The sequence below is a fragment of the Trichechus manatus genome, unplaced genomic scaffold, assembly GCF_000243295.1.
Source record: "Trichechus manatus latirostris isolate Lorelei unplaced genomic scaffold, TriManLat1.0 scaffold00210, whole genome shotgun sequence".
In the NCBI taxonomy this organism is placed as follows: domain Eukaryota; kingdom Metazoa; phylum Chordata; class Mammalia; order Sirenia; family Trichechidae; genus Trichechus; species Trichechus manatus.
In genome coordinates this window covers 1,597,445-1,613,854 of record NW_004444146.1, presented here as the reverse complement: position 1 = coordinate 1,613,854, position 16,410 = coordinate 1,597,445, and the positions used below count along the sequence as shown (strand labels likewise).

General features: G+C 37.8%; 1 protein-coding gene across 2 annotated transcripts in view; it reads right to left on the bottom strand.

The window, feature by feature from the left end:
• Positions 1-16,410, bottom strand: part of MICU2 (mitochondrial calcium uptake 2) — a 199,437-nt gene that overhangs the window by 109,400 nt on the left and 73,627 nt on the right. For both annotated transcript variants that reach the window (XM_023742436.1, XM_023742437.1), the window contains exon 2: positions 12,467-12,611. In XM_023742436.1, coding sequence (XP_023598204.1) covers positions 12,467-12,611 — 145 coding nt within the window. The remainder of the gene's footprint in view (positions 1-12,466; positions 12,612-16,410) is intronic.

Below are 16,410 nucleotides of genomic sequence, written 5' to 3'. Positions count from 1 at the left end.
GTGTGTGTGTGTGCTTCTTCACTGGTTTTGTTTCTCTAGACACTAAGACACTAACTCAAAATGGAAAGACCTAAATGTAAGAACTAAAACTATAAGACTCTTAGAAGAAAACATAGAGGTAAATCTTCATGACTTTGACTAGATATGACCGCTAAAGTACAAGCAACCAAAGGAAAAAATTGATAAGTTGGACTTCATCAAAAACAAAAACTCTGTGTGTCAAAAAACATTTACCAAGAAAGTGAAAAGACAACCCACAGAATGACAGAAAATATTTGGAAATCATATATCTGATCTGACTAACATGCTAATAAATAAAGTCTAAGGTGGGACCTCACTCCTAAGGGAATTTACATCAGATATAGGGAAAAATCTTTAAGGAATTAAGCTAAAATCATAGCCCAACAACTGGTGGAACAGGTATTTTTAGAGGGTAGGGGCACTGTCTTAGTTTTCCCTCAGGTATTATTACTGTAACCAGTAGCTGCATACACAGGAGCTACAAAGATCTGCTTGCTGTGGTTTAGAGACAGCTCTGAGCAAGAGCTATCATCTCAGCCTAGACACTTTTGATTTTCCAAAGAACTTTTGGTTTGCAGTTTTTACTATGAAACTAAGCTGAGTTACACTTAAAAATACTCATGGGGGGGCAATTACGGGAATAATAATGCTCAATGTAAAATCTTTTAAATGTTACAGAGAAAAACCCACTAAAATCTCTCATAATTAGTGAATTTTGATGTAACTGTTAATCATTTTGCATTTTTCCTATTAAGAGTAAAACAGCTAAAATTTCAGAGCCTCCTATGTACCAGGCACTCAGATTTTACATGCATTATATTACTGAATCCTTACAACAGCGCTTTGAGGTAGGTACTACTACCATTACCCATCTTACTGATGATGAAACCAAGGCTAGAAGATCTTAAAATTTTTTGCTCACAGACACACTGCTACTGAGTGGCAGAGCCAATATTCAAAGCCAGTTTCTGTGCTACTCCAGACCTTCTACTATAATAATGCCCATTGTTCTTCTGTCCCCTCATTTATATATGTCAACTCCAACTATCCTTTGATCTCACTGCGCCCTGCAATCTATTGGACTCTACGTCTTTTTCATTAGTCCTCACTTGCTCATGTCATACCTTCCCATCCGGCTCATTCCCTTGTATATACATCAACTTCCTTGCCTCTCTTTCACTTTGTCATGTGCTCCTGGCTAACCCCAACCCTGGTTAGAGTCAATCAATTCTCTGCCTATTCTATGCTAGCACTTGTGCAGCTGAACATGATGCAGAAAAACAGCTACAATCATGCTGATTAGACTCATTCTAAGTTCATGATTAATAACCTGAAGTGGGACTTTAATAAGGCTACTGACATACTGTATTTCTCAATTCATTCGCTCTCTTATTGCTTTAGAAGACCATTTCTGAAAGCCTCTAATATCTTTCCCCTCTACACTCTCAGCTTCCCAATGCACTGAGAAAAAGAGAGACAGAAGATAACTTCCAGAAGTTCCTACCAAATAACCATGTAGGTTGCCTTTTTCCCCACTATGATGGATAGTGTCTGTGCTTTAATATCTGCGCCCCCACCTAAAAATGCCAAATTTCCACTTATGTACTTAGATTCTTCTCCTCTTGCTTTCTCAAGGATTTTGTCCTAGAGATTCTTCCTTCTCTCCTGCACTGTTTTCCTCTGTCTCATCTGCTAACAAATATATTATTTCTCCCATTTAAAAAAAAAAAAAATTCCTCTCTTGATCTCACCCCTCCATCTACTGCTTCATCCCTCTCCTTACCTTTATAGCAAACCCCTTCGGTGTCTATTTTTGCTTTGTACATTTTCTTTTGCCACTTTTTCTTAAACTCATTCCAGTCAGGGTTTCACTTTCACACCACTCCACCAAAACTATTCTTATAAAGGTCACCAATGACCCTTATGTTCCCAAATCCAATGGTCAATTCTCAGTCCTCATCTTACTTCTCAGTGGCACTTTTCATAGCTGATCATTCCCTCTTCCTTGAAACATCTTCCTCACTTGGATTTCAGAACACCACATTTTCCTGGTTTACCTCCTATCTCTTTAGCTGCTGCTTCTCACTTCTACACACAAAAACAGGGGAAGGTGAAGACCATGAATTTAGTAGCTCTAATTTGCACAATCGTATGGTTTTCTCCAACAGTTCATTGTAGGCTAGCTTCAACAGAAAGAAGGACAAAGGGCAAAGATATGTGAAAACAGTTATTAAACAGTGAAAAAAAGGGCTTTGAACCAGTTCAAACTGGTTCAGTTATGGCTGACGAAGTGAAATCAGGAGAGACCTGAATTTTTTAAAATTGGAGTGATCCAGAACTATAACCAGAATGGGAAAAATTACAGGCCCAAGCTCTGGAATGGGAGACTCAGAAGGGGCGTAGTGGGCCCTTTCAGGAGCCTAATGCGTGAGACTGGATTACTGCCAGGTCTGAGGAGAGCTACACACATTCAAAGCAGCATGGCTGGACATCAGCTTTGAGCTGGGCACCGTTGCTGACTGCACAGAATCCAACAGGCAAGAGATTTGGTTGCTATGCAACGTGTATGCTGCGCTTGTTTTCTGAGAGGGAGAATAAGTTTCTAGCAGGGATTCAACCTGTAATTTTTCTCATTCTGGCTATGGTTCCAGGTCACCCACATTTAAAAAAATTCAGATCTGTTCTGGTGTCGCTTCCTTGGCCATGACTGAATCAGGAAGAACCAGTTCAAAGCCCTGGTGAAAAAATGACAAACCATATTAACTATAGACAGGGAAGAAGATCCAAAAGGAGTGGAGAGCTTTAGAATAATGGAATAGTTGAGACCAGGAGTTCTTATGAGGTCAAAGAATAGGTGTATTGAGTATTAGAAAGTGAGAAAAGTAGAGGGATAATAGATTGTTGCCAGAGAATGAAATTGTAAAATTTCAAAACTGGAGCAATTCCAGGTAATAGACATGAGATGTTAAGAATGAAGGTAAGGGTCAGGAACTGAGGAGATCTAAAGAACTATAAGGTTAAAGCAATTCAATAGAAAATAGCAGCAAGACTTAGAATTTGGCAGAAAATAGCAACAAGAAAGGGAAAATGATATTTCAGCTAGATAATCTATGTTTCAGAAGAGCACGTTTTTATGGTTTTTAGAGTGTGCAATGGGAGACTAAGCATGAGACTGATTTCCTCCAAACTTAGCATGGAAGAAGGGAGCACAAGCAGCCAGCCTCCACTTGAAAGAAGCCTGGAGAGATGGTTTAAATAAGGCTCATCTATTACTATTAATACAGTGTGTTATTTGCCAAAAGTCCCAAAAGATGGAGATTAGGTAGAAATGAGTTTAGGACCTAATAAATCTCAAGGGTGTTTTGTTTCTATCTGTTTATACATGGAGATCATAGGTCAGTGGGTTGGCCCTGTTTTTCCTTGTTTTTGCTGTTAATCACGATCCACAGGAATGCAAGGAAGATCATTCTTTTTCTTATCCATGATGAAAAATGAAGATGAAGTACATCATATGCATAAAGAATGTATTATTTGGCCTGCAAAATTACTGAATTCTTGATTTAGCTAAATGCCTTCTGATAGAGTTTAACTGCATTCCAATGAATAATAGAAGTGGAAATGTTGTAAGAAACCAAATTGGTTAAATCAAGGGTTACATAAAAACTTGAAACAAAGAAGAAAGCCATGGAAACTTTTAACTTGATTAGAAGAATAGCATGGACCTATGGCTAAAATAAGGCAAACCAAAGCAAAAAATAGATTCTAGCGAAAAGACATAGAAGGGGGGAAAATTCTTCAGCTTCATTAAATACAAGTAAAAAATAGTTCATGTTAGGTGAGAAAGAAAATACAGATGTTTAGTGAGAGAAAGTCAAAGGTTTGAACCACTTAGTTAAGTGAAAACAGAAATTAATACACATAATTTACAAGCATACAGTATGTCAATATTTTGAGAATGTTGACGAAGATTCTAATATGAAAAAATGCACATAAATTTTAGTATAAGACACAGCATACACATTTCTGATTACTAAGGGCTCTTTGGCTTATAAATATTTCTAAGGAATTCTTTCATTCTACTTTGCTTTCCCTCATATTATCATCCTCTCTGTTTTGTACCCTGTAGAACCAAAAACTCATTTTCATTTCCTCTTCACTGTCTCTTTAACCACCCACCGCTCTCCTAAAACTTATCTACCAAAGGTCCTAATGACCCATGCTAGTGACCAAATTCAGCAGCCTCTTGGCAGTTCTCATCCTACCAGATCTTTCCATAGCATCTACACTAATGAACACACCTCCTCTGACTTCCATGATACTGCATTCTCATCCTTGGTCAACGGTCACATTTTACAAATCTCTGTAAGTGGTTCTTCTTCCTTCTCTTACCTTTTAAATGACAGATTTCCTTAAGAACTGTTTTTAATTTTAATGTTTTTCTTTTTTATACAAGTTATAAATGTTTATCACTGATAAATAAGAAAACCATGTGGGCAAAAAGAAAACAAATACTGATAATTTCATAAACCAAAGTGAAAAAGAAAATATAAATACTGATAATTTCATAAACCAAAGTGAACTGTTAGCAATTTGGTGAATATCCCTGTAGACTGTAATTTATTTATACACATATATACATAAAACAAAAAATGGGAACTTACTCTATATATACTTTTCTAAAACCTGCTTAATTGTGTATATGAACATCCTTTAATGACAATAAATGTCTTTGTACGAAGACTTTAATGGCTATGTGATAATTCATTTTACCAATGCTTTATTATTGAACATGTAAGTTGTTTCAGATGTTTAGTCATGATATACAAAACTACAATGAACATTCTAAATCTCTGTTGTATTTTCTAAATTATTTCCTGAAAATAAATTCTTAGAAATAAAATTGCAATATCAAAGCAAAAGTACTTTTTAAAGGAGTTTAATTTTCTAGAAATTGCTTTTAGGAAAAAAAGAAACCAAAAACTCACTGCCACTGAGTCAATCCCAACTCATAGCGACCCTACAGGACAGAGTAGAACTGCCCCATAGGATTTCCAAGGCTGTAATCATTATGGAAGCAGACTGCCACGTCTCTCTCCCATGGAGCGGCTGGTGGGTTTGAACTGCTGACCCTGCAGTTAGCAGTCGAGCATTTAAACACTGCACCACAAGGGCTCCCTCCTTTTAGAAAAGTTATACCAATTTACAGTTTACCTAGAATATATGAGATGACTTATTTCCTAAACACTTGCCATCACTGAGCATTATCATTTTATCTATTAAAAATTAGTATCTCATTGTAGTTTCACTATGCATGTCTTTGATTACTAATGAGGCTGAACATTATTTCATATGCTTATTAATTACTTGTTCTCCTTCTTTGAAAATTACTTTTACTATCCTTGCTCATTTTCTTCTTACTGATTTGTAAAAAAAATTTTTAAGTCCTACATGTATCTTGCAAACAGCCCCCACTCCAGCTTAGGTTTGTCTTTTTAACACTGTTATCGTATCAGAGCTATCAGATCCCTGGGTGGTGCAAGCACTTTGTGCTCAACTGCTAGCCAACTGGACCAATAAGCAACATCACGATGAATGGAGAAAAGACAAGTTGTCAATGACTTCATCTTACTTGGATCCACCATCAACACCCATGGAAGCAGCAGTCAAGAAATCAAACAACGCATAGCATTGGGCAAATCTGCTGCAAAAGACCTCTTTAAAGTGTTGAAAAGAAAAGATGTTACCTTGAAGACTAAGGTGTGCCTGACTCAAGCCATGGTGTTTTCAATCACCTCATATGCATGCGAAAGCTGGACAATGAATAAGGAAGACAGAAGAAGAACTGACGCCTTTGAATTGTGGTGTTGGCGAAGAATACTGAATATACCATGGACTGCCAAAAGAACGAACAAATCTGTCTTGGAAGAAGTACAGCCAGAGTGCTCCTTAGAAGCGAGGATGGTGAGACTTTGTCTCACACACTTGGGACATGTTATCAGAAGGAATCAGTACTTGGAGAAGGACATCATGCTTGGTAAAGTAGAGAGTCAGCAAAAAAGAGGAAGATCCTCAACAAGATGGACTGACACAGTGGCTCCAACAATGGGCTCAAGCATAGCGATTGCTGAGGATGGTGCAGGACCAGGCAGTGTTTCGTTCTGTTGTACATAGGGTCGTTAGGAGTTGGAACTGACTCAATGGCACCTAACAACAACAGTAGCTAGCCTGAAGGTTGGCAGTTTGAACCCACCCAGCAGAGTCACAGAAGAAAGGCCTGGCTATCTGCTGCCAAAAAAATTACAGCCATTGAAAACTCTATGGAGTAATTCTAGTCTGTAACAAATGACATCACCATGAGTTGGAACTGACTCGATGGCAACGGGTTTAGGTTGTGGTTTAGGGTATTTTTTTTTTAAATTTTTTTACCACATATGGTTCACTTAAGGAGGTTATCGATAGTAAAATAACGATGACACAATGTGATAAAGGCTATAATAGAGGTTTGTATAAGTGCTAGGGTCAGATAATATAGTTGTTTATTGGCCACATCTCATTTGCAGACACTGTGTCAGGAACTAGGCCCTGCAAGGTAGGTATTATCATCCTATCCTACTAGTGAGGAAAATAAAACCTATATATTATCTCTGAACTTGCACAACAACCCACAGATAATAAATGGAAGAACTGGGATTCAAATCCACGTGTATGTCTGACTACAAAATCTATGGATTAATCCCGGAAATTTAGGGAAAAATTCGAGAGATAAAGATACAACTGACCTGGGCCTTCAGCTAGCACTTGTTAGCTGCCATTGAGTCGACTCCAACTCATGCACAACAGAACAAAATGTTGCCCAGCCCTGCCTCATTCTCACAACTGCCAGCATGTTTGAGTCCAGTGTTGTGGATACTATGCTAGTCCATCTCACTGAGGGTCTCCCACGCCCTTGTTGGCCCTCTGCTTCACCAAACATGACGTCCTCCAATGACTGATCCCTCTTGATAATGTGTCCCAAGTAAGCAAGTCAGACAGTGCTCTGTTGTGATCCATAGGATTTCCAAGGGCTAATTTTCAGAAGTAAATCACCTGGCCTTTCTTCCTAGTCTCTCTCAGTCTGGAAGCTCTGTTGAAACCTGTTCACCCTGGGTTACCCTACTGGTATCTGAAATACTGGTAGCATAGCTTCCAGCATCAAGCAACATGCAAGCCACCACAGTAAGACTGACAGATGGGTGGTAGCAACTAGCACTTAGGCAACCGCAATCCCTTAATAAACAACATCTCTGGATTTCTATGCTCTAAAAAATCTAAGATGAATTTTTTATTTATCTTCAAAAGTCCTTGCCTTCAGGAAAAGAAAAAAGAAGATATCTGAACGTCATGTTAAAGGTTTTTATACGTGTGAAGTGAAGTAACTAAGAACCATAAAACAGGAATAAGTAACCTACGGTTATAGTTGGAAAACCTGGTGGCATACTGGTTAAGTGCTATGAGTGCTAACCAAAAGGTCGGCAGCTCGAATCCACAGGCGCTCCTTGGAAACTCTATGCGGCAGTTCTACTCTGTCCTACAGGGTCACCGTGAGTTGGAATCAACTCGACAGCAACAGGTTTGGTTTGGTTTTTTGGATGGTCGTGGCAAATACAAAAAATTTTGTTACGGGATTTCAGGCCTAACTGTATTTAGACTTTCGAAATATTTTTCCTTTCTGAAACTATGCATTCAACCTATATATATATAGTAGTTTTTAACATAAACTAATATAACCAGTTTAGAGTTAATCTTTTAGCTAGGAGATTCAGCAATATCTGATCATTAAAATTTTTATCACAACTTCATTAAAATTTATTAAAGAATTACTTTTGAGTTTTAATATTTCTAATTAAATTTATTTTTAAATCCTTACTATTTTCCCTGCTTTCTACTGTTCAGTTTGTATGGCAAGTCTTTAAATGAATATAGAAGGGTACCCACTTACTATAAATCCTAGTAAACCTTGAATCCTTAATTCATGGTTTTATTTTCTGCCTCGGTTAATGGTAGCACCTTGTAGCTTATACTAGAAATCTAGAAGTTTGGGGCTTTTCTCAAGTATACTACTTTCAAACTATTTTATCCTTGTTTAAACAGTAACAAGATTTATCTTGTTAATTTTTATATCACCACTACACAGCGCAGTACATGGGAGCAAGTGCTGAATGAAGTAATTCTACTCTTCTCTCACCCTTTTCTTCCTCCACATTATTATACAGTTCTACTGATTCCAACAACTAAACTACTCTTAAATGTCTCTTTCTTTCACCTCCCATACAATGTCATCGCCTCAACTTGTGTCCATGTCCTCATTTTCTCCAGCCTGGATAACTGCAGCCTCTTGCCTCACAAGCTAAAAATCCTCCAAAGGCTCCCTGTCACACTCGAGATAAATCTAACCTGTAAGATGGTATCCAAGGCGCCTCCTTACAATTTAGTTCCTGCCTACTTCTCCAGCCTCATCTTCTGCCACTCCTCCGTATGTACCCATATTGAACCATTAAGCACTTTCTCTGAATAGGTCTTATTGTTTTCCAACTATGACTACGCAAAATCTATCCTTTGCTCATCTTTTTCTAATGGCTATATGAACTCCTACTCAATAGTTTTTTTATTTTATTATAAACTTAAATAGATAATTTGATACATCAAAATGTTCTATATATGTAATAACAAATACCTCAAAACTCATCACTCAACCTCAAAACTAGAACATTATCTGTAACTTACATCTACCTATGATTTCTCCCCATTCCATCTCCCAATTTCTTCACTAGAGGTAACTACTACACTTCATTGTGTCTAACATTTCATTACTTTTTTTTTTGTACTTTAGGTGAAGGTTTACAGAACAAACTAGGTTCTCATTAAACAATTAGTACACATATTAAACGATTAGTACACATATTAAACAATTAGTACACATAATGGCAATTTGGTTGCCAACCCCATGACATGTCAATACTCTCCCCTTCTTGAACTTGGGTTCCCTATTACCAGCTTTCCTGTCCCCTCCTGCTTTCTAGTCCTTGCCCCTGGGCTGGTGTGCCCATTTCGTCTTGTTTTGCTTTATGGGGCTGTCTAATCTTTGGCTGAAGGGTGAACCTCAGGAGTGACTTCATTACTGAGCTAAAAGGGTGTTCAGGGGCCATACTCTTGGGGTTTCTCCAGTCTCTGTCAGATAAGTAAGTCCAGTTTTGGGGTTTTTTTTTGTGAGTGAGAATTTTGTTCTACATTTTTCTCCAGCTCTGTCCGGGACCCTCTATTGTGATCCCTGTCAGAGCAGTCGGTGGTGGTAGCCAGGCACCATCTAGTTGTGCTGGACTCAGTTTGGTGGAGGCTGTGGTAGCTGTGGTCCATTAGTTCTTTGGACTAATCTCTCCCTTGTGTCTTTGGTTTTCTTCATTCCTCCTTGCTCCAGACAGAGACAACTGGTAACATTCCATTACTTTTAAAAATAGTTTTATTATAAAGACATGTGCTTAAATAATATTATTTAGTTTTGAACTCCTAAGTATTTTATTCTTTTTGATGTTATTGTAAAATGCAATTGTTTTCTTAATTTCAATTTTAGATTCTTAATTGCAAGTATATAGGAATACCATTGTTCTTTGTATATTGATTTGTATCCTGCAATCTTGCTGAACTTGTTTATTAATTCTATAGTTCTTTAGTGAATTCCTTAGGATATTCTGTATACAAGATCATGTCATAGTTTTACTGATAGTTTTATTTCTGCCTTTCCAATATGAAAACCTTGTTTTTTTCTTTGTATAGGTTTCTTACAAAATGTAAATCATATGATATATACTACTTTTATAAAGAAATCTTTTTTCCATCTATTTACTTAGATTAATTTTCTAGGAGTGAACTTACTGTATCAAAAAAAACCCCAAAATAAACAAACCAGATGCCCTCAAGTCAATTTCGACTCATACTGATCCCATGCGTGTCAGAATAGAACTATGTTCCATAGAGGTTTCAAAGGCTAATTTTTCAAAAGCAGAGTGCCAGGCCTTTATTCCAAGGCACCTCTGGGTGGACTTCAACCACCAATCTTTCGATTAGCAGCCAAGCGCTTGACCGTTTGCACCACCCAGGAACTCCCTGCTGCATCAAAGTATTTTTAAGGCCTTTGATACATACTGCCAAAATTACCTCCATAGAAGCTATACCAAAATAATCTAAATACTTTTTAAAATTTAGATCTTTTTTTATTGTTGGGCTTTAAGTGAAAGTTTACAATTTTAGTCTTTTGTACAAAAATTTACACATACATTATGTGATCCTAGTTGCTCTCCCTGTACTGTCACAGCACACTCTTCAACCCCAGATTTTCCGTGTCCATTCAACCAGCTCCTGACCCTCTCTGCCTTCTCATCTCACCTTTGGACAGGAGCTGCCCATTCAGTCTCATGTAACTACTTGAGCTAAGAAGCACACTGTTCACAAGTATCATTTTAGGTCCCATAGTCCAGTCTAACCTTTGTCTGAAGAGTTGGCCTCGGGAATGGTTTTAGTTTTGGGCTAACTAGAGAGTTTGGGGGCCATGTCTTCCGGGGTCCCTTCACTCTCAGTCAAACCATTAAGTCTGGTCTTTTTACTAGAATTTGAGTTCTGCACCCTACTTTTCTCCTGCTCCATCAAGGACTTTTTGTTGTGTTCCCTGTCAGGGCTGTCATTGGTGGTAGCCAGGCACCATCTAGTTCTCCTGGTGTCAGGCTGATGAAGTCTCTGGTTTATGTGGCCCTTTCTGTCTCTTGGGCTAATACTTTCCTTGTGTCTTTGATGCTCTTCATTCTCATTTACTGCAGGTGGGTTGGGACCAACTGATGCATCTCAGACAGCCGCTCGCTAGCTTTTAAGACCCCAGATGCCACTCACGGAAGTGGGATGCAGAACATTTTCTTAATAAACTTCGTTATGCCAATTGACCTACATGTCCCCTGAAACCATGGTCCCCAGACCCCCGCCCCTGCTACTCTGTCCCTCGAAGTGTTTAGTTGTATTCAGGAAACTTCTTAGCTTTGGTTTAGTCCAGTTGTGCTGACTTCCCCTGTAATGTGTGCTGTCCTTCCCTTCACCTAAGATAATTCCTGTCTACTGTCTAGTTAGTGAATACCCCTCTCCCTCCCTCTCCACCCTCATAACCATCAAAGAATGTTTTCTCCTAGGTTTAAACCTTTTCTTGAGTTCTTATAATAGTGGTCTTATACTATATCGGTCCTTTTGCAACTGACTAAATTCACTCAGCATAATGCCTTCCAGATTCCTCCATGTGATGTTTCACGGATTCATCATTGTTCTTTATTGTTGCGTAGTATTCAATTGCGTGAATACACCATAATTTGTTTATCTATTCATCTGTTGATGGGCACCTAGGCTGTTTCCATCTTTTTGCTATTGTGAACAGTGCTGCAATGAACATGGGTGTGCATGTATCGTGTGTGATGGCTCGTATTTCTCTAGGATATATTCCAAGGAGTAGGATTGCTGGGTTGTTACTAAATACATTTTTTACTACCTTATTTTACTGCTCATAAAACTTCCTTACTCCCTCATAGGTTCAAGATGAAGTAAACCCATTCCCCCAAATGCACGCTCCTGTGGTGGATGGACAGGGTCAGTGAAATCCCCTGTGACCCTTATTTGCTGGCCCAATCAGGCCCTTATTTGCTTTTCAGTTTGATTTCTTACTATTCCCAATGCAATCCTTTGGTTTCAATGACTGGTGAACTTATTGTTCCTAGAACAGGCCACGATCATTTTGTTTCGTTGTCTGTCATCTCTCAAATACTTGGAAAGCCTTCCCAAGTTCTCTCTGCCTTTCTCAATTCAATCTGTACTTCTCTCCTCATCCTTACCTTACCTTAGGCTCATCTCAGCTGTTTCATACATATTAACTATTTATAGGGCAGTAGAAGGAACTAGTTTAGGTAATAAAACTAACAATTTCTGGCATCATCTGGAATAACTGAGCATTGACTGTATATGAAATAAATCATGTAAGTACAGTTTTGGAATTTTTGCTTCTCATTTTATTTTCCATAGCATCATAACTCCATGACAACTATGTTACCTCGTAACTGCTCTAGTTGCATTGTTTTTGCTCAACTTAAAACATCACTACTCCCCAAAATGATCATCTCAAATTATTTTAATAATATATTTAATGACATTTAAAAATGTATCTACTTTTCCTCCGTTTCTTTAAAAAAAAAAAAACAAACCATATACGAAACAATTTGTGTCATTTCTGAGAGAGATACATATAAAAGTTTAACTAGTCTCGCAAGGAATGTAAATGCATGGTACAAAGAATGATGATAATTAAAATGGAGAAAAGCTATCATCAATAGTTTTTTCAATCCCAATGTTTGGTTTCTTTAACTTAAACAAACAAACAACTCACGTTCCATTTGCTCAAACATTACGGAAAAGAGGAAGTCTCTTGGTGTCATATAATACTCTCCTTCATGTTCCAATGAAGAAAACTGCATGAAGCGCTGTTTTCGAAGAGACAATTTTCCTACCATCTCATCAGAGTCAACATTTCTCTAAAAGAAAAGAAATGGCAATTTAAGACTTTTTTCAACATTATTCCTAAAGTCAGTCACTTTTATAATAATTTTTAAAGAGTAATTTTAGTGTTTAGGTTGACATGGCCCAAAATTTTAAACCATTCATTTAACAAAGATTTGCTGAGTGACTACTATGCATTTTGACTACTATGAAGATGAAGCAGTAAACAAGATGCCTCTGAGAGAACTTACATTCCAGAAAGGGGGAATGCCAATTAATGAATAAACGTGTAAAATGGTGTAAGACTGTGAGAAGTGCCATAAAGAAATACGAAGCAGGATAAGAAAATGGTAAGGGGCACTATTTTATAGAGGACACTCAATGAAGGTCCTTCTGAAGAGGTGACATTTAAAGAGACTAAATAAGGTGGAGCTAGTGTACCATGGGGCTCTCTGGGAGAAGAACATTCTAAGGAAAAGCTAAACGCGAACAGAGACTGTGCATCAGGAATAAGCTTGGTGTGTCCAAGGAAAAGCAGGAAGGCCAGAGTGACTGAGTAAGGAAGAGAATGGTAGAAGATATGATCAGACAGGCACGCAACATATCGCATAAAGTTGTGCTTTTATAAAGATAAAATGTATCATATCTGCTACCAACTCTGTTCTCAGAACAATAAGTGATTAAAAAAAATAAGTGATAAAAGAACAGGGATGGGCAAAATATTGCTAGTGTTAAGAAATGAAAACTCAGGCAATAGGACCTAGATTGTAACCTAACTGCTGACAGAGACAACATTGAAATCTTCCTTGCAAACCTTTCATTGAACACTTACTATGTGCTAGGCACTGTACTAATTAAGTACTTAACATAGATTACTTAGTTAATCCTCACAATAACTCTGAAGAAGAGATACTATTATAGCTATGGAAACTGGAAAGCAAATAGCAGAGCCAGGGTCCCAAACAAGGTATGTCTGAATTTACCACCACACTATCCTCCTACACGACTGGGCCCTCTGGACTAGGCCAACGGGAGAAAGATGACACAGCTGGTAACACTGAAGCCAGTGTCAATACAGTAGTCTTGACACAATGTGAAAAGCAACAGCACACTTTCAGCCTGGATTGCTTTCCTAAGGCACTGCTCTACCCGGGACCACAGCATCCTTCCTGGACATACGGCCTACTTTTCATAGGTAGGACTGATCCTATTATCTACACTGACACACAGGTGATGCTCAGTGAGTGCTGACTTGAATTGAAATGGGAAAAAGGTGCATTCCAGTTGCTTAAACCTCTCAAAATTTAAAGCTGTCAACAGCTCCCTGGGGCTGATCTCAGTTCTCTGTGTAGTGTTAATTTTTTCTCCTCAATTAGACTATAGGTTACCTTAAGCAGCCAGTACTATACTTCTTTTGTATTTTGTATATGTCTACCAGAATGTTGGACATACACAGAATACTCAATCCTACTGTAGTGATCTGTACTCCTATATTCCCTGGAACTTGCCTATCATGTCCTTGCTTTTCCTTCTTCTTAAGTTACTACTCTAAAAATAACTCAAGGGACATGTTTCAAAATGAATTCATACTCTTATCCTAATAATCAGAAAACTGAATTAATATTTTGTGATTTTTTTATACGAGGCAGATATATAAACATATATATGTAAACCTATTGCTGCTGAGTCAATTCTGACTCAGTGACCGTATATGACAGAGTAAAACTGCCTCATAGGGTTTCCAAGGCTGTAAATCTTTACGGAAGCAGACTGCCACATCTTCCTTTCCTAGAGTGGATGGTGGGTTTGAATTGCCCCCCTTTCAGTTGGCAGCTGAGAGCTTAACCACTGCGCCACTACCACATATATGTAAATATATCCACATAGGTTCCTAGGTGGCAGAAACAGTTTGTGTTTGACTACTAACCTAAAAGATTAGCAGTTTGAACCCACCCTGCAGTACCATGGAAGAAAAGGCCTGACGATCTTATTCCATAAAGATTACAACCAATAAAATCCTATGGAGCAGTTCTACTTGCTAATACTTGGGGCTGTCATGAGTCAGAATCGACTCACAGCAATGGGTTTCTGAGTTTTGGTATATATATTCGTTCACATACATACTTGTAGTAAACTATCAATATCTATATGTAGCAACAGGTATATATTATCATTTTATTTAACAAATTGTTATTGAATATCTGTTGGAAAACAAGACAAACATTAATTCCCACCAGAATGTAGTAAGTGCTGTGGCAGTGAATTTACAGACAGAATGAGGATGGGGCTAGGGAGAGGAGAGTAGGTAAGAGTATTCTGAGTAAAGGTCATGGCAGCATTTGTGAAGTCCCAGATGTAAGATAAAGTATAGTATATTAGAAGAACTGAAAGAAGATGAACATGGGCATATATATTATTAGTTAGCTTACAGAATTTTTATATTGACTATATTGTTAATATACAGTATGTTAAATTAAAATTAATAATCTATACAGAAATATAATTTCATCCTTAAACAAATATTGGCTCCATTATACTTTCTAATACTAAGTTGTTCATGGCTGGCTAAAAAAATACCTTTTACCAACAACTTAATGCTTTTCGTATAAATAAACAAAATTCTTTCCAAACTTCAACCAACTAAAAGGGGTCAATTACTCATTTACCCTCACCTCTACAGGTTTCATAACAAGATGGACCATTTCATTAACTCTATGGTTTTTCTGGTTTTCACTTTGTACTCTATCTTGTAGCAATCTTACTATTTCCTGTTCCTAACTTATATCTGAAATGATCAAGGACTAAAAACATAAACCTCCCATTCTCAGCAAGACATGAAAACTATTTTCAGAGAAATCTTTTTTCTTCTAGAAGGTTTAGACACTAAAAATTCTATCTGCCTGAGATGTGTCCACAACTCGCAGTAAGTGTAACATTTCTAGTCTTGAGAAGAGTCAATTATTTAATAAAGTGCCATTTTATTAAGCTGATTGGTTGATTGGGTTTTTTGTTATCTCCTTCAATTTTGGTTAAATATCCTCTCCAACAGACAGGGAAAGGTACAGGAGGTGAAACCAAAGCCCCTTTCATAAGTTGATTTCTCATCTTGAAGCTGTCATAAGGATTATAGATCATCAATTTAGAAGGCTACTGATACACAAATGACCCGAAATCTCTCCTATCACCTTGACTCCATTAATACTGTCGATGTTAGGTGCCGTCATTTGGTTCACACTCATAGCAACCCTACGCACAACATAATGAAACACTGCCGGGTTCTGTGCCATCCTTACAATCGTTGTTATGCTTGAGCCCATCGTTACAGCCACCATGTCAATCCATCTCATTAACAGTCTTCCTCTTCTTCGCTCACCCTCTACTTTACCAAACATGATGTCCTTCTCTAAGGACTGGTCCCTCCTGATAACATGTCCAAAGTATGTGAGACAAGTCCTGCCATCCTTGCTTCTAATGAACATTCTGGCTGTACTTCTTCCAAGACAGATTTGTTTGTTCTTCTAGAAGTCCATAGTATATTCAATATTCTTCATCATTACCACAATTTAAAGGCATCAATTCTTCTCAGGTCCTCCTTATTGACTGTCCAGCTTTCACATGCATATGATGTGACTGAAAACACCGTGGCTTGGGTCAGGCTCACTTTAGTCCTCAATGTGACATCTTTGCTTTTTAAAACTTTAAAGAGATGTTTTGTGGCAGATTTGCCCAATGCAATGTGTTGTTTGATTTCTTGACTACTGCTTCTATGGGCATTGATTGTGGATCCAAGTAAAATGAAATCCTTGACAACTTCAATCTTTTCTCCATTTATCA